The following is an 18,361-nucleotide window of genomic DNA, read 5'->3' as shown; positions in this document are numbered from 1 at the left end:
TTTCGACACCCTGTCCCCCACCATTCTCGCCAGCCGACTCAGTGAGCTGGGAGTCAAGGGTCCCGCACTTAGCCTCTTATCATCCTTCCTCGACCAACGGAAGCAAAGGGTTAAGCTAGGCGAGTTTATGTCACCCATCAAGCCTGTGAAGTGTGGGGTGCCTCAGGGCTCTTCTTTGAGCCCGACGCTTTTTAACGTCTATGTTGCCCCACTCGCCAGGCTCATAAGATCCTTTGGGCTGGAAGCTCTTTCCTACGCCGACGACACGCAGATTATGGTCTCTATCTCTCAATATGTGACCATAACTGCCCATAACTTTAAAAACTGTATGGAGGCGGTCGCCGGATGGATGGTTAAGAACTTCCTTAAGTTGAATGGGGAGAAAGCTGAGGTCCTCATTTTTGGGAGCAAGAGTGAGATTTGGTCAATGGACTGGTGGCCTTCTGTTCTTGGCACCTGCCCCCTGCCGTCCCTCTTTGCCCGCAATCTAGGGGTCATCCTGTACACCACTCTTTCGCTTGACAAGCAGGTCAGCAGGACTGTGTCCACCTGTTGCAATGCTCTGAGGATTCTCAGAAAAATTATTCATTACCTCTCCCCCGATGCACGCAAACAGGTCCTAGTTGCACTTATTGCATCCAGGCTGGACTATTGCAATGCGCTGTACCTGGGCATTAGCAATGGTCTGGTCCAGCGCCTTCAGACTGTGCAGAATGCGGCTGCCCGGTTTCTTGTGGGGGCTCCTAAACGCTCCTCGGGCACGGCTATTAGAAAGAACCTGCACTGGCTTCCCATGCAGGCGAGGATTAATTTTAAGGCTCTTTGCCTTACACATCGTGCCCTTAATGAGTCTGGGCCTGAAGCCATTCGTGTTCTTGTGGCCTACTATACCCCCGGTAGAGCACTTCGCTCTTCCAGTAAAAATCTGCTGGCTGTTCCCCGAATATCTAAAGTCAGATGGGGGGGAAGGGCCTTTCGCTTCCTTGGGCCCAGACTCTGGAATACGCTCCCCAGCGAGCTTAAGGGGATTTCTTCCCATACCCTGTCCCGTAAAGCTCTCAAGACTTGGTTATTTCAAGAAGCATACCTGTAACTTTTCCCTTGGTGACTCCTGAGCTTTCCGTTTACCATCCTCCAGCGCCTTGATGCCTACGGGTTAAGTTGCACTTTATAAATCTCTAAATAAAATAAAATAAAATATGAACAGTTGGGATGCGCTGAGTCTCCTAGATGGAAGACAGATAAAAGTGCAACAATAAGTTGCACACTTTCTGATTCTACTACCTGACATTACCCACACAAAGTTAGGACAGATCATGCTTACCATCAAGCCAGGCCCTCTCTGGTAGTAGTCATGACATCAGCTGGGGTATGGTGCTGTTCTGCAGTATGAAAGAATCATGGGTTAGGATAAGAACCGCGCATAGATGTTTGAGATATACAAATCCGGTAGGCAGACAACTTGCACATTGATAAAATGAAAGTACTTTCTCTTACTTGTTCCATGGCTTGTAGTTGGTGCTAAGTCAAAATGAGTGCCATCAATGGCTCAAACAATATGTGGGAGGCGACCAAATCCATAGAAGTCAACCTTCACAGTAGCTAAATCCTCATGTGTGGGGAACTGGATGTAGCTATCGATGTGTCTCATCATTGCTGAAAGAACGTCTTGTAGTATGGCACTCAACACTGGTTGTGACATACCACCAAATATAGGCACAGTGTATTGAAAGGAGCCTGTGGCCAGAAAATGCAATTCTGCCATACGTTTCAGAATTGGTGGGATACATATGGGATTAGTGTTTTGAGGAAGGAGATCAGGCTCCAACTGATGACATAAATCCAGTAGGGTTTGCCTATTCAAATGAAACGTCTCGATGTACCCTTTCTTCCATGGTCTGAAGGTCTGGAAATGGACAGTACACTGGAGGATGTCAACTCTTCCCTCCACCAGGGTACCTATGTGTGAAGTGAAATCAACTTTGAATATTGGTCACAGTGTCCAGAGTAACATATGTGAAGAGTAAGCCAAAGGTCATGTGACAAAACATAACTGCTTCTGAAAGAATTACACATTATTCACATAATAATTTGCTACTGTCCACCATCCACCTATAATTCTCATTGTGGTCTTAACCTGTGTCTGTAACATAAATGAGTAAATTATACAGGCAAAAATGTACTATGAACACCTTAATATTGGATTTTTTTTAATCGGCTCTACTGTCACTGGCAATGTGCTGTGCAAAACTCTAACATAGCTTTTGTGCACAGTAAAGCACTACACAGATGTTTGTGTAATGGGAATTACATTGCAATGGAGTAGTACATATGTAAACATGTAACACTTCAATTGAAGTGGTGGTGACACACTTAATAATCACCAATACTGTACTTATGACTGATATAATAGCAGATGCCTGACCTCGCACATTGGACATTCAGAACATGCCGCCGGTGGTGGAAATTGACTGCACGTTGGGCGATTTCATCCACAGCGGACACAGCCATAGTCTAACATTGGGGATTGTGACGGTAGAGGGCCAATGGCTGTGTCTATATGTGTTGATGAACTCATATGTGGCATACATTTTTTCTGTTAAACCATTTTATTGATTTCAATGTTTAAAAGAAAAAAAGAAATATTTCATGCACGTGCCATACTGAAGTACAAGTAAAACATAATGGGTACATAAATGGTACTGAGGCAGCGTTACATACAATAATCACATGAACAAGATTTGCAGGATGTCAATGAAGCGCCTTGGGTGAGGGAATCACTCCCGAGGAAAATGTACCCTCCTGTGTGTGTACCTGAGTAGAAAGGTAATAGGGGGAGAACCAGCTGCTAACTACTCACTTTCTAAAAGTGGTCTTTTTAAACATAGAACAAAAAAATCATCTTTACTAAAAGAAGCATTTTCACATCCTGAGTCCAGGCATACTAAACTCTATTTCCCGATTTTGTCCCAGGGGGAAGTTATGCTTCTGAGATGTTACAAGTAATATGCCCATTCTATCCTATGGGACAGATAGCCTTTCCATAGTGAAAAATGAAATGCACTGTAATTCACTACCGGGATATGCCACACACACCAGTACATGCCCTACCTTTAACCTACACAGCACCCTTCCCACAGGGATACCTTGGGCCTACCGTAGGAGTGACTTATATGTAAAAAAAGGGAAGATTAGGGCCTGGCAAGTGGGTGCACTTGCGAGGTCGACATGGCAGTTGCAAACTGTCTACAGACTCTGCAGTGGCAGGTCTGAGTTCCCTTTACGGGGCTACTTCTGTGGGTGGCACAATCAGTGCTGCAGGCCCAGTAGTAGCATTTGATTTACAGGCCCTGGCACTCTCAGTGTACTGTACGAGGGACTTACTAGTAAGTCAAATATTGCAATCATGGAAACACCAGTCCATAACACAATTTACAAAAGGAGCACTTGCACTTTAACACTGAACAGCAGTGAGACATTGCTCAGAGACACTAAACCAGCAAAAACATAGTCAAAACTGGGAGGTCAGAAAGCAAAAAATACGGGAAACACGCCAAATGATGCTAGGAACAACAGTCCCCTAACTCTATGCCTTTCAGTAAGTCTATGGTCCATTTTCACTACTACATCGCGGCAGGATTCTGGGAGATCAACTACTTGGGCCAAAAGATCCTTCAATTAATCTGTTAACCCCTTATAAAACAAAGAACTGTGCTTGGTTTCAGGCCAACCCATCTCTGCTACTAGTCTATTGAAATTGGATATGTACCTCATGATATCTCTGTTGCCTTGCCTCAATTCAATAACTCAGTATCCACCAACTGCATGTAAGAGTGGCAATCAAATAATCTTTTTTACTCGATTTTGAAATTACTATCATTAACCAACAAAGGATCACTACGTTCTACAAATGGAATGGACCAGGTGGCTGCAGTGCCCCCTAAATATAATACAAAAACTACCTGTGACGGCTCTGTAGGAAAGCAGTTGCCTTGTACATAAAGTGTAGGTGACATTGGTTGATAAACGTAGCGAACTTCACATGATCCCTGTGAATCTTTCAGGACAAGCCAACGGAATAGAGGGAGGGGAAGTAACATGTATTATTGGTGCCTCCGAACTCATATCAACTCCTGTGGTAGTGGATGTGGAAAACGTGCCAACAGAAGCCCTTGTGCTGGTCCCTGGTGTTGGATTAGCAGTCCCCCTACTCTGTAATGTGTCAACTCTGTTTAAGAGTCTGTGTTTCCTTTTGTAAGTTACCTGTTATGTGGACTAGGTCTGCTAAGATAATATCTTGTGCTTCCATATTGCTCTGGCAGATATTTGATGTGGTCTTGGTGTTCTGTCATAATCTCACCATATTTTCTGCAGGAGCTAGAGGATGCTAGATCCCAGCTTCCCTAACGGCCCAGGTAAGTTAACTCAACATTGTCAAAGCCAACGCAGGTCAAAGGGTAAGAGGGAAAAGGAAGAGAAAAGCAAGAATGTCCCACGAAGACTGTGCAGTTGCGCAAGTGTCTATCTAGGCCGTGTAAAACTCCTCCTGAGAAATGCCCCTCTTTTGTCTATCCAAAGGAAAAATGGCAGCTGGTGACATTTTATACATTTTATATTTTACTGTAGTTAACACAAAGGAAGGCACAAGGGGGTTGACTAGAAGGTCAAAAATAGAAAGAAAGAAAAACAGTCTCAACAATGATCATGCATTCCTACATGTATTACATTACTAGTCATAAACCCAAAAGCAAAAATATTTGCAGCTAGATTTATCAAAGACCCGTTTTGCGAGTCTTTAATAGCGATTCATAAGGAATCGCTATTAAGGACTTGCAAAACGGTATTCATGTAGGAATTGCAAAAAATATTGCGATTCCTACATCTTCCTTATTTGCGATTAGCAAATTGCTAATTGCAAATAAGGAATAACTCCCCATGCATTCCTATGGGCCTGTGGGGAGTTATTCCTTATTTGCGATTAGCAATTTGCTAATCACAAATAAGGATGCGATTTCAAGGGTGCTAGGGGTGTCCAGAGGACACCCTGTAGCACCCCTGAAATGCAACATTACACAGGTGTTGCGCACACACATGTCCAAAGGACATGTGTGTGTGTACCATGCAACAGAGAATAATGCACTAAAGTGCTTTTTTCTATTTTTTTCGCTATTTACCACGAAGTCTGACTTCATGGTAAATAGCGGCCAAATATTGCGAATTCGCAATTTAAAATTGGTTGATGAATTGCATTTAAGGAATCTCAAATAGAGATTCCTTAAATGCAATTCCTCGCTAAAATGCGAATTCTGTAATAGCGATTTTTGCATTTGGGATGATGAATCCCAAATGCAAAAATTGCGCTCGCAAAGGGCCAGATTCTGAGAATCTGGCCCTTTGCGAGCCGATTTTCCTTTCATGAATCTAGCTGATAGTGTTAACAGATAGTTGTAGGAAAAACAATACTCGAAAAAATATGTGCGAATTATTGCAGTCTTTAAAAAATATAGCATATCATCAACATTATTTTATGTTCATAAGGTTTTTCATCAGAGGCAAGAGTCTTATGCTGAATCCAACAGCAAGATGCTAAATCAGATACGTTGCTAAATGTACACATACAACGTGTGAGCGTGCAGAGCACGTTACCCAGACTGGAACTTGAAGACCATCGATTCTCGAATATGATTTTTCCCACTTTTTAGTTGCAGGAATTCTAAATGCCATAGTGCAGGAGTGAATGAGAGTGGATCCGATGCGGGGGATGAAGAAAATTCGAATTGTGAGGGAAACCCGACAAGGAGATGCCAAGAGCACTGCAACCACTAGGAGGACCCAAAAGCAGGTAAGGAAACCAACGGCAGGAAGCTGCAGGCAGGGAACAACTTAAACGCCTGTCCACCAGACTAGAGCTTCCTGTCTGTCACCTCTTCAGTGGTAGAAGTGGGTGGGGACGGAAGGGCACGGCGTGCCCCTACTTCTGAAAAGTATTTCAGTCCGTTCCCCTACTTCTTACTCTGAAAAAAGCATCCCGGGACAGCAAGAATAGTCCTCCTTATAACTATCACTTTTCTTTTTCTTTCAGCTTCCAGGGGCTGCTCGCACTTCTCTGTGAACTCCAGAGGCTGCAGCAGCCCCTCCCTGACCTCGCACAGACTGAGGGCAGGCCCATTGTCATTCCGATTGAGGCTGATTAGCCCCTTTCGAATGACAATGCGCCAGCCGTGCTCACTTAAAACTTGGCTATTCTGTAAAGTGTTTGGCTCTGACACATAATGTTTGCTCTCCCCGGAATATTAGTGCCATGATACCTTCGGGTGAAAGCGCACTCATAAATTTCATGACTGTAACCATATTTGATGAGTACCAATGGGAGAATACGTGACTACTTCCACTCTTCTTTAGCAAGGTATGTTTTTCCAACAATTACTTGGCACCTTTGTGAGTTTAAAGTCCCCTTTCAAACTCCCCCAAGAAGATCTAGTAGCGAAGCGAGCATCTGCTTCTGTTAGTCACTACAAGACTTGTGAACCTGAAAATTGTGGTGGTAGAGCTACAGGACCCCCTTTTGCCCTCCGTGGCTGTCCAGGAAAGCATCATTTCTGCAACAGCAGGAATGAGTGGCAGCAGGTTGTAATTCCTGTTCACTCTCTGACTCCAGGCAGAGACATCTTGCCAATGGTTGGCATCTTTTGACACCTGTTACACAATCACAAAAGCGTGAGGTTCTGGGGCACTTTGATAAGAAGAAAGCCTACTTGTACTACACAAAAACATAGAATTATTGCAGAAACAGCCTGGAGTGGCAGGATGATACAAAAGCAAAGGGGAAGCATCCCTGATATACCTTTCAGTAGATACTGTGCAGAGCAGTGACAGGACAGAAGAGGCAACAGGAAAGGAGAAGTAATAGGGCAGGAGAGGTGACCGGAACAGGAGAAGTGAAGGGGCAGGAGCGGTGATTAGGCATGGGCAGGAGCGGTAACCATGCAGGAGCAGTGAACGGACAGGAGCAGTGAATGGGGCAGGAGCAGTGAACGGGGCAGGAGCAGTGAACGGGGCAGGAGCAGTGAACGGGGCAGGAGCAGTGAACGGGGCAGGAGCAGTGAACGGGGTAGGAGCAGTGAACAGGGCAGGAGCAATGAACAGGGCAGGAGCAGTGAACAGGGCAGGAGCAGTGACGGGGCAGGAGAAGTGACGGGGCAGGTGAAGTGACGGGGCAGGAGAAGTGACGGGGCAGGAGAAGTGACAGGGCAGGAGAGGCGACGGGGCAGGAGAGGTGACGGGGCAGGAGAGGTGACAGGAAAGGAGAGGTGACAGGAAAGGACAAGAGATAGGGCAGGAGAAGTGATGGGGCAGGAGAAGTGACGGGGCAGGAGAAGTGACAGGGAAGGAGAGGTGACGGGGCAGGAGAGGTGACAGGAAAGGAGAGGTGACAGGAAAGGAGAGGTGACAGGAAAGGACAAGAGATGGGGCAGGAGAAGTGAAGGGGCAGGAGCGGTGATTAGGCATGGGCAGGAGCGGTAACTGGGCAGGGGCAGTGAACGGATAAGAGAAGTGAACGGGGAAGGAGAAGTGATGGGACAGGAGAAGTGATGGGGCAGGAGCGGTGATCGGGCAGGAGTGCTGAACAGGCAGGAGCGGTGACGGGGCAGGCAAAGTGACTGGGCAGGAGCGGTGACTGGGCAGGAGCGGTGACTGGGGAGGAGCGGTGACTGGGCAAGAGAGGTGACTGGGCTGGAGAGGTGACTGGGCAGGAGAGGTGACTGGGCAGGAGAGGTGACTGGGCAGGAGAAGTGACGGAGCAGGAGAGGTGACGGGGCAGGAGAGGTGACGGGGCACAAGAAGTGATGGGCAGGTGACATGACAGGTAGGTGATGTGATGGGCAAGAGAAGTGATGGGCAGGAGAGGTGACAGGGCAGGAGAAGTAATGGGGCAGGAGTGGTGATTAGGCATGAGTAGAAGTGGTAACCGGGCAGGAGCAGTGAATGGGGCAGGAGCAGTAAATGGGGCAGGAGCAGTGAACAGGGCAGGAGCAGTGAACGGGGCAGGAGCAGTGAATGGGGCAGGAGCAGTGAATGGGGCAGGAGCAGTAAATGGGGCAGGAGCAGTGAACGGGGCAGAAGTGACGGTGCAGGAAAAGTGACAGGACAGGACAGAAGAAGTGACGGGACAGAAGAAGTGACGGGACAGGAGAAGTGACGGGACAGGAGAAGTGACGGGACAGGAGAAGTGATGGGACAGGAGAAGTGGCGGGACAGGAGAAGTGGCGGGCAGGAGAAGTGCCTGGGCAGGAGAAGTGACCGGGCAGGAGAAGTGACCGGCAGGTGACGTGATGGACACGTGACATGACAGACAGGTGACATGACAGGGCAGGAGAAGTGACTGGGCAGGAGAAGTGACTGGGCAGGAGAAGTGACTGGGCAGGAGAAGTGACCGGGCAGGAGAAGTGACCGGGCAGGAGAAGTGAACGGGCAGGAGAAGTGACCAGGCAGGTGACTTGACAGGCAGGTGACGTGACAGGGCAGGAGAGGTGATGGGACAGGAGAGGTGATGTGGCAGGAGAGGTGACGGGGCAGGAGAAGTGACGAAACAGATAAGTGACGGGGCAGGGGCGGTCATTAGGCATGAGCAAGAGCGGTAACCGGGCAGGAGCGGTGAACGGACAGGAGCAGAGAACGGGGCAGGAGCAGTGAACAGGGCAGGAGAAGTAACGGGCAGGAGAAGTGACGGGCAGGAGAAGTGATGGACAGAAGAAGTGAAGGGCAGGTGAATTGACGGGGCAGGAGAAGTGACGGGGCAGGAGAAGGGAGGGTGCCGGGGAATTGACGAAGCAGGAGTGTTGATCGAGCATGAGCAGGAGTACTGACTGGACAGGAGCAGTGAAAGGGCAGGAGCAGGCATTTCCCAGGGCGACTGGAAGGGTAGGGGGCTAGTTTAGTTTGGGGGGACCGGTTTTGTACAAGTGCAGGAGTTTTAAAAACACTGCAAAGTTCTTCGTATATAATCAGCAGGTTTCGGTCAACAATACAAGTGCCAAGATAAATTTGGTGATCAATGTACCTGCTGGAGAGAGATGGGAGCATGTTTTGTCTAGTGGCTGTTTTACTCATCTAAGGTATGGCAGATGGGTAATATGCCTGTTGCAAAGAACATGTACCATGCATATCAATGAGCAATATTTTATGTGCATAGTTCAGTGGGTACTGCTTTGTGTTCACTTCCCGAATGAAAGGACACTTGAATACATATGGCCTGGCAGTTCGGGCTGGACTGTTCCCATTGGGTGCAGGATCAAGACGGATTTGCATGTGGCTGGGTCCAAACTGGAATGGCATGGTGTGCAAAAAACGATGGATTTAGGCCCAGATCTTTGTACTGGGGTGAATGTATGACATTGTTCTGAATTCTGTCCATCAGTTGTTCTATTTGCTTTTGTCACCTAGAGTGGGACGGGTATGCCCAGACGTGGGTACCGTGCTCTCCATGCCACTGGAATCAAGCTATCCTGGCTGATGAGGGCTGAAAGCCCGAAACCAGTCCCAGGATGCTTGTTTCCAATCCAGGGAGGACCTGGCCTGGCAGTTAGGGCTGGACTGTTCCCATTGGGCGTAGGATCAAGACTGATTTGGATATGGCTGGGGCCAGACTGGAATGGCGAGCAAAGAAACAATGGATTTAGGCCCAGATCTCTGTACTTGGGTGAATGTATGACATTGTTCTGCATTCTGTCCACTAGTTATTCTTTTTGCTATATTATGATTGAGCTGCTACTTGGCTGACATGAATGTGAAGGAGCCTTTGAGGGTTTCCGTGAGTCTAGATTCTCCTGAAGAGTCCCTTTCTCTTCTGAGCCCTGCTTAAAACATGTGTACAGGAGGAGCCCTGTATTCATGACCTCAATGTTTGAGACAAAAAATAATCATGGATTTCTGAACAATGAAAGTAAAAGCATTAAGGTAACATGTTGTTCCTGCTTATATTTTGCACGCTTTACATAAACCTGTATTCCCTATGAGTGTTTGCTTTTTCCTGAATTAAACCTCAAATAAACATGTTTATCCATTGTTTGAATTAAATAACGTTATAAGCTGTAACTGGTCAGTGAAATGCTAAACGTACTAAAAATTGGCATGTTTTGCTATTTCTAGCCACACCCCTGACTCCGCCCACTGATTCAATCTTCGGTTATTTCCGCCCCCTGATTTCATTACAAGACCGGAGGCTGACATTATGCAATAACTTTTATTGCTGCCCAAGATATGCAGCCCTTTAAAGTGTAACAATTACATCATAAACAAAACATTCCACAGAGTAATACAAGTGCCATAGCAACCAAGTAACTTCCTCTTTTATTCGCTGCTCACGGAGAGTTAAGTATAGTTTCTTCCTCTCTCCCCTTTTATAAATATTGTTTATGCTAATGTTTGATCTAACAATTTATTTTTTTCAGATTTACCTTATTTAGGTAAGTAACATATTCATTACTATTGTTTAAACTGTTTGATGGTTTCATATTTTACCCTTTCGGGTAAATTTAATTTGTTAACCTTCCAATTTATGGTTGGTTCCTTCTTTCTTACTTTCTTTATTTACCTTTTAAACACCCTCTAAAATCCGCAGCATTTGATGTCACGGAAACTGCTCTTTGATTTTTATATCACAACTGTATCTTTATTGTGATATCGAGTTTTGTCTCTCTTCTTATTTTGTCACGAACGCCTTCAGTTTTATCGGTATCTGTATGTTATTAAGAGCCTTTTGTGCCTCTCATGCCCTCCGTAGGAAGCTTTGTTAATGGGGCATTTATTGAAAAACGAAAACGCTTACCTACAGAACTCCGGTGAAGCCATTCTTCGGAGCTCGAGCGTAAACGAGCAACTCCGACGCTCCTTCCGGTTTCTGTTTGTGACCCGCTCGCGGAAATGAGCGGCTCATTGACCAGCAACGCGCAAATTACAGCCTGTTGAAGGCTGAAAGTCAGAGGCTTTGACAGCTCGCGCTGTGCGTTTCCTTGCCAACGCACAGCGCAGGGCTGGATCTTACGCTTCAACGGTCGCTCGTAGTTAAACACTCGTCCTTTCTTCATGAACACTGGAAATTAGGTACTTGTCACTAAGCTTTGACTAAAAGCCTGCCTAACGATTAATATCACCGTTAAAAGGTATATATATCTTTTACCTTCCATTTAAAACTTTTTTGGAAATGGCTGAAAAAACTAATGAAGCCTGTGAAGGCCCTCTCACAGAGAATTCCCTTATGAATCTCTTTGAAAAACAACTTAAATCCTCCCTAAAGGAGGCAGTTGAGGCGGCATTATCTAAAAGAAAGAGAGATACTCCTCGGGAGAACTCAGTTTCTTCAGATGAGGAAGACCCTCTTCCCACCAAAGGCGGAAAGGTCTTAAAAAAGTCCAAACATCTTGAAAATAGTGGTAACCCACGCGGTACAAATGAGCAAGGTGTCCCAAGCGGCACAAATAGATCAGGCGTCCTTAATGGCGCAAAGACTACAGATGTCCTTCACGGCACAACTAGACATGGTGTCCCTTGCGGCACAAGAGACGTCATCCTTTGTGATGATGATGACGAATATTTGTCCCCTACTGATGATTTTGATGCTGATGAGTACATTTTTGATCCACCAGAAAAACTTGACGATTTATTGGGTGATGATTTGACCCAACCCTCCACCTCATGCTCTATTAAAGACCCCTCTGGGGCGGAGATGTTTAACCCTTCAAATATTACTCACCCTAGAGGTTCCGACTGGTGGCCCCTTGACCACGTAGCTACATTTATTAAACTTTGGATCAGGAAGCCCCTTGAGAGAGACTCACGGAACCTAATGAAATCGGAATGCCCTAGACCCTTCCTTGACAACAAAGCAGGCTTGACCCCTATACTAGACCCTGAGTTATTGACCTTTCTTTTTAAAACTGGAAGAGACCCTCGTAAAAGTATTGAACGCTGTCTTAAACAGTGTCAAGATAAACTGCTAGACACGTTAGGTCCTCTGCAAGAATTCTAGACCTTGCTGAGGAATCCTCTATTAATGGTATTCCGGTTGATACCGAACTCTTGAGAGGCTGGAGTCAACGTGCCTTATGCCTCCTTGGAAATGCCAATGCTAGCCTCACGTCCGAAAGGCGTAGAGGAATCCTGATTCGGATGAACCCCAAATTGGGGGACCTAGCCAATAAAGATGTTGAGGGAGACCCTAATGGACTCCTCTTCGGAGAATCTTTTATTAAAGTTGTTGGTAAATACGTATCTACCTTCTCTGCTTTTAGCAGAGCTAAAAGTAACATGAGAAGGATGTTTGGAGGCAGACAAATTTTTGGAAGGGCTGACAGAGGAGGGCCATCTGTCAGCCGAGGCTACAACAGGTCCTTCTATCATCAGAACCAACGTGGAAGATACTTCAGAGGGAACAATTCCTTTTTCCCTCAGAGAGGACGCAACTACCGCAATCGTGGAGGTGGAAACAACCGTGCAAAATTCCAAGGTCAAGGAAATCAAGGTAACAACCCCTCTTTTTGGTTCTTTCCTTCCAAAGGTAGGGGGAAGACTTGCTACTTTCAGCCAAAACTGGCTATCAATAACAAACGATGCATGGGTTCTAGAAACAGTGAAAGGTTTCAAAATAGATTTTGTTTCTATTCCTCACCAGACCTCCCCAGAGAATTAATTCTAGACCAAGATCAATCAACCCTAGTAGACGAGGAGATTCGTCAGATGCTGGAAAAAGGGGCAATTTTCATTGTTTCCAAGGCTGGCCCCGGCTTTGTGAGCACAATTTTCCTCGTAAAGAAAAAAGACAAAGGTTGGCGCCCCGTAATAAATCTAAGGCTTTTGAACTCCTTCCTTGTGTACAGACACTTCAAGATGGAAGGTATCCATCTTTTGAGAGATATTCTCCAGGAGAAAGATTGGCTCATAAAGCTAGACCTGAAAGACGCTTACTTTACTGTCCCTATGGATACGGAATCTTAAAAATATCTGAGGTTTGTATGGAAAGGTGTAACCTACCAATTTCGATGTCTTCCTTTCGGCCTTTCTTCAGCTCCTTGGTGTTTCACCAAGATACTGAGGCCGGTTGTTGCATCTCTAAGGAGAAGAGGAGTTCGTTTGATTATATATCTAGACAATATCTTATTGATGTCCCAAAATCAGGAGGAACTCCTTCTCCATATGAGGTGGACTGTGGATCTTCTGGAGTCTTTAGGCTTCATTATCAATGTAGAAAAATCAGTCATGACTCCTTCGCAAAATCTAGAATTTCTAGGTTTTCAAGTAAACACGTCTTTGGCCCAACTCCAACTTCCTTTGAAGAAATTGGCAAAAATAAAGAAGGAGGTCTCCTATGTTTTATCAAAAGATTTGGTGAGTTTAAGGGAATTAGCAAGAGTAGTGGGTCTCTTATCGTCATCCATCCAAGCGATCTCTCCAGGACCGCTTCACTACAGAGCCCTTCAGAGGTTGAAATCCACGGGCCTGAAGAAAGGTCTTTGGTATTCAGACCACATTCCCTTATCTCCGGAAGCTCGAGCCGATCTTCTTTGGTGGCGGAACAACCTAGACAGTTGGAACGGAAAAGCCATATTCGGGAATACGCCGGACCACATTTTGGAATCCGACGCGAGCAATTTCGGCTGGGGTGCCAGATTGGGAAATTTGGAAACAGGTCGGAAATGGTCCCAAGAGGAACTATCTTTACACATAAATTGTTTAGAGATGATGGCGAGCCTGAATGCTCTTATGAGTTTCAAATCAATTTTGAAGAACAGTGTAGTCTTGATCAAATTAGACAATTTTACAGCCGTCTCCTACATCAACCGTTTGGGAGGAGCGAAGTCTATTCTATTGGCAGATCTAGCCAAGAAAATGTGGTATTTCTGCTAGAACCAGAAAATTACGTTGAGGGCGGAATTCCTTCCGGGCCATCTAAATACCAGGGCAGATTGGAACTCAAGGTTCCTGAGAGACGCAAGCGATTGGAAGTTGAATCCTCTGATTTTCAAGAAAATTCAGGACTTATGTGGTCCATTCGAAGTAGATCTCTTTGCCAGCAGACTCACCTTTCAAATAGATCGTTATTTCAGCTGGAGACCAGACCCATTTGCTTTGGCAGTGGACGCTCTTCTCCAACCTTAGAACACTCTCAGTTGTTATGCCTTCCCTCCTTTCGCTCTAATCCAGAGAGTCCTTCTGAAAGTTCGTTCAGAACGATGCTGGATTGTTCTGATTACTCCCTTTTGGAATTCCCAAATTTGGTTCCCAGGTGTGATGGAATTGGCGATGGAAGTTCCTTGTTTTATTCCAGGGAATTTGGATCTCCTTCTGGGTCTAGAAGGAGACTTTCATCCTCTTCTCTTAGAAGGAAACATGAACCTTCTTGTCTGGAAGATTTCAGGGGTTCTACAAGATACTCAGGCCTTTCAGGGCAGGCTAAGAGCCTTTTGGATGAATCATGGGCTCCCGGAACAAGGAGAAGATATACCAGTGCTTGGAAAAGATGGTGTAGTTGGTGCATGGAACGGAATTTGGATCCCGTGGAGGCACCTGTAGTGGATGTTGCTAACTTTTTAGCGGACCTTTTTAATTCAGGCCTTTGTTATAGAACAGTTAATTGCTATAGATCAGCAATTTCTGCAGGTCATTCCTTGTTAAACGACTTTTCTATTGGTACCGATCCTTTGATTCGTAGGGTAATGAAAGGTATAAGACTGAAACGTCCTCCTAAACCCAAATATAGTTCCATGTGGAACGTTAATGTTATTTTTGACCTTTTTTCATCCTGGCCGGACAATTGTTTCCTTACAAGAAAACAATTGTCCATTAAACTAGCTACTTTACTTTGTTTAATCTCTTTCAGGAGAGTATCTGATGTTAAAACTTTAGAAATATGTAATAGATTTTATTCTCCTGATGGAGTATTATTCGAGATATGGAAGAGAACCAAGACCATGTCTGAGAACATATTTTATCCTTATTTTTTAGATTCTCCAAAACTGTGTGTCGTAAGTTGTATGAAAGCATATGATCAGAAAATGAGTATTTTTAGACCTCGTAGTGATAATCAATTGTTAATTTCTTTTATCAAACCTTATAAGGCGGTCTCTTCCGCGACAATTGCCAGGTGGGTAAGAACTGTTATGTTTGAGGCTGGAATAGATTTATCTAAGTTTGGCACACACTCCTCTCGTGGCGCTATGGCAAGCAAAGTATTTTGGGGTGGGGGATCCCTTTCTGATATCCTGAAAGCAGCAGATTGGTCTAATGCCTCAACTTTTGTTAAATTTTACCTTAAACCTGTCGAACATGTAAGCAATGTTGCATTAAGAAGCTTTGAACTTGCATAATGTAGCCTCTGGTCTTGTAATGAAATGACGATTCTCCAATTAGCATGCAGAGAGAATCTTGATTTCATTAAAGACAACGGAGGCTGATATTATCCCTCCCACCACTCCCTGGTGGATGTTTTATTTAATATATCTTATATATCTTTGATTGTTTGATTATTATGTCTTTTACATGTATTCTTTTCTACCTTCCAAGACAAGTTTTACTCCTTTTACCTTTTCCTTTTCAGATTCGGCTTCTTTATAAATCTTTTTTAATGGAAGATCTTGAAACTACAGCCCTTTCCTTCGCAGCTCTAAGAGGAAGCTACTTGGTTGCTATGGCACTTGTATTACTCTGTGGAATGTTTTGCTTATGATGTAATTGTTGCACTTTAAAGGGCTGCATATCTTGGGCAGCAATAAAAGTTATTGCATAATGTCAGTCTCCGTTGTCTTTAATGAAATCAAGATTCTCTCTGCATGCTAATTGGAGAATCGTCATTTTCCACCCACAGTTCCCCTACTTTTTTTTCCCACTTCGACCACTGCACCTCTTGTTTGAACCCAAATGTGCCCCGCCCCTGCCACATACTGAATGCATATCATAGCATGCATGACACCATCATCCTAAATATCCTTTTCTGTCTTCTCCTCTTTTGTGCCAGAATTCTCATCCTCCTCGCCAAAATATTAGAGGGCCTCCTTTCTGAAAGAGCCAGATGCATTTAGGAGCCTTTTTATAGTTTTCACCTGATTACCACCAGATTGATGGTAACTGCATTTCCTAAATGGCCATTTTGCGACTATCCTCAATTAGGAATTCCTTTGTTCATGCGGTTAGCGATTCGCTATTTGGAAAGCCATATTAATAATTTCCTATTTAGCAATTTCCAAAATGTGATTTCTATTAGATCGAAATTGCATTTTACACCACCACAAATGCCTTCCGTACATACCGAAATGGCATTTTACATTTCCTAATGGCCCACAATTATGATTTGCACCGTTAGGAAATGCAAAATGCCTTCATACATATGAGGATAAACTTGCAGAGATTCAAAAAAATGAATACTAGTCTCCGGGTAAAATTAATAAGCAGCAATTATTTAGAAGGCTAGACTGACATTTGACATCTGTCTTTGAGTACATAGCAAATATGAAAAGAAAAAGAATCATCATCGTTAATTCTCATTCACCTTTCGGAGGTTATTTTGGTGCTACAGCACCCCCGCGCACCTACTTCAAGCGCCTATATGTAAGGGCATGTCAGGGTTTCGTTTCCCCGCTGCTTCTCCCTGCCACTATAACTTAAAATAGAGCCGTTTTCACAACATGAAATCTCCTTTGACCAGATATACGTTTACCCTTGCTCAGCAGTTCTCGGCGGCCTACGTTGTTATAGTTTGCGTTCTCCCACACAGCACGTGGTGCCTGAAAGATCATACTCCTGTGAATATTCTGAGCAAATGCCAGCAGCTTCCCCTGCGATTAGACGGCACGGTGCTCCCAACTCTTAAAATCTCACCGTCGGTCACCGCGCTCACCTTCAAAGCTCCTCTGTTGCCTTTAAAGCAGATTACAAAAACATGGAGTTTTTGGGGGCGCATTTGGCGTTCAGGTCTCGCTGGCAGAAAACAGACGAGAAGCTATGCCGGCACAGCATGTCCTTCATCCTGCACCAGGCCCTCAGGAACGACTTCTTTGAGAGTTATCTCTATCTTTTGGAACGGGAGCCATTAGGTGAGTTCTGCTTTTCTTCAAATAATATATACACCAGATCATGGGTACTCGCAAACATTTTCCCGGGCCGCAAAGTTTAGTCTACGGTGTGACCGAGGGCCGCACTGATGCCAGCGGGGGTGTAAAGAGGGAGTAGGGGAAACAACGTATGTATATCTTGAAGCTGTCTTTTAAAAATGAAGTATTCCTAAAGTTACCGGCCTAGTTATTTCCTTTCCCTAACTGCAATTGACCTTTAAATAAGTGTTTGCTGCATATAGTGCTGAGTCGAGTAACTGCTGCCCAGGGTGCCGCATGTAAAGCCAGGAGGGCCGCATGCGGCCACTGGGCCCTACTTTGAGTATCACTTCACTAGATTTTGAACAGGTGCTAGAATTTCATTAATCATTCAGCCTTACCACACTACAATATTCTTTTTATACCTGTAATTTTGAGCATCTAGTATTATTATTTTTTTTTTTATTTCAAAATATTTTTATTGAAAATACATTTTTTTCATATACAGAGCAAACACATTCGTAATACTTGTACTGTTCTTGCAAGATTTCTAATAAAATAATATACCACGAGCGTGCATTCCACTGTAAAAGCTGCGCCAGACTTCCTTATTAAACCACTGTAGTCACTTCTCACAAGTAATGCAAAACTAACATCACTGCTCTTTTGTACTATTTTGTTAATGGGTGACCTCTACATCACAATGCTTGCTGCCTGAGCCAGAAGACTTTGTGACATGAGCTCCTGACCTGTAACACTGTGCTTCACAAACACGGGTATAAATTGTTATATCAAGGGCAGTCACACGTACACATTGTCATACTCTACAGAGATTTGTCTGATTCACAAACCTGACTTCTGGATAGCAACTCATGCAGCCATAAGATTAAGGTTCAAGTGAAAGTTATTCCTGGAAAAATGCTCTCGAATGCCAGCTTGTGCTATTGTGTAGTATGCGCTTAGATTTCACATTTCTGTTCCCCTCACGTCTCTCCCGTTATTAAACCTCCATTGTAAAAACTGTAGCAAATAGTACAGTTGCCCACTTTTTTGTATCTTTTACACCTGTTTCTTTTAGGTGTAACGTCGATGTGCTGAAAAGTGTGAGAAGTGCCGTGACAAATGATTGCGAGTCATCACTAAGAGCAGATTAAGCGGGCGTTTATCACATCTTCCTGGGTTTCCCTCTCCCCGACGCAAACCCTGGGAGCTGAAAAGCACAACTACTTTCTTAGTCCGTCATTGTAGCCCGGACAGCTTATAGTCACCGAAATCTCTGG

General features: G+C 44.7%; 1 protein-coding gene across 3 annotated transcripts in view; it reads left to right on the top strand.

The window, feature by feature from the left end:
* The first annotated feature begins 16,808 nt into the window (after positions 1-16,808).
* NTMT2 (N-terminal Xaa-Pro-Lys N-methyltransferase 2) overlaps positions 16,809-18,361 on the top strand; it is a 690,813-nt gene continuing 689,260 nt past the window's right edge. The window contains exon 1 of one of the 3 annotated variants that reach the window (XM_078686827.1): positions 16,809-17,084. In XM_078686827.1, the coding sequence (XP_078542953.1) occupies positions 16,931-17,084 (154 nt within the window). In that variant the 5' untranslated portion in view covers positions 16,809-16,930. The remainder of the gene's footprint in view (positions 17,085-18,361) is intronic. The other 2 variants (XM_078686836.1, XM_078686844.1) reach the window with 2 other exon arrangements.

Source organism: Lissotriton helveticus, chromosome 1_1 (assembly GCF_964261635.1).
Source record: "Lissotriton helveticus chromosome 1_1, aLisHel1.1, whole genome shotgun sequence".
In the NCBI taxonomy this organism is placed as follows: domain Eukaryota; kingdom Metazoa; phylum Chordata; class Amphibia; order Caudata; family Salamandridae; genus Lissotriton; species Lissotriton helveticus.
Note: the sequence above shows the minus strand (reverse complement) of the source record. Positions and strands in the feature narration are given on the sequence as shown.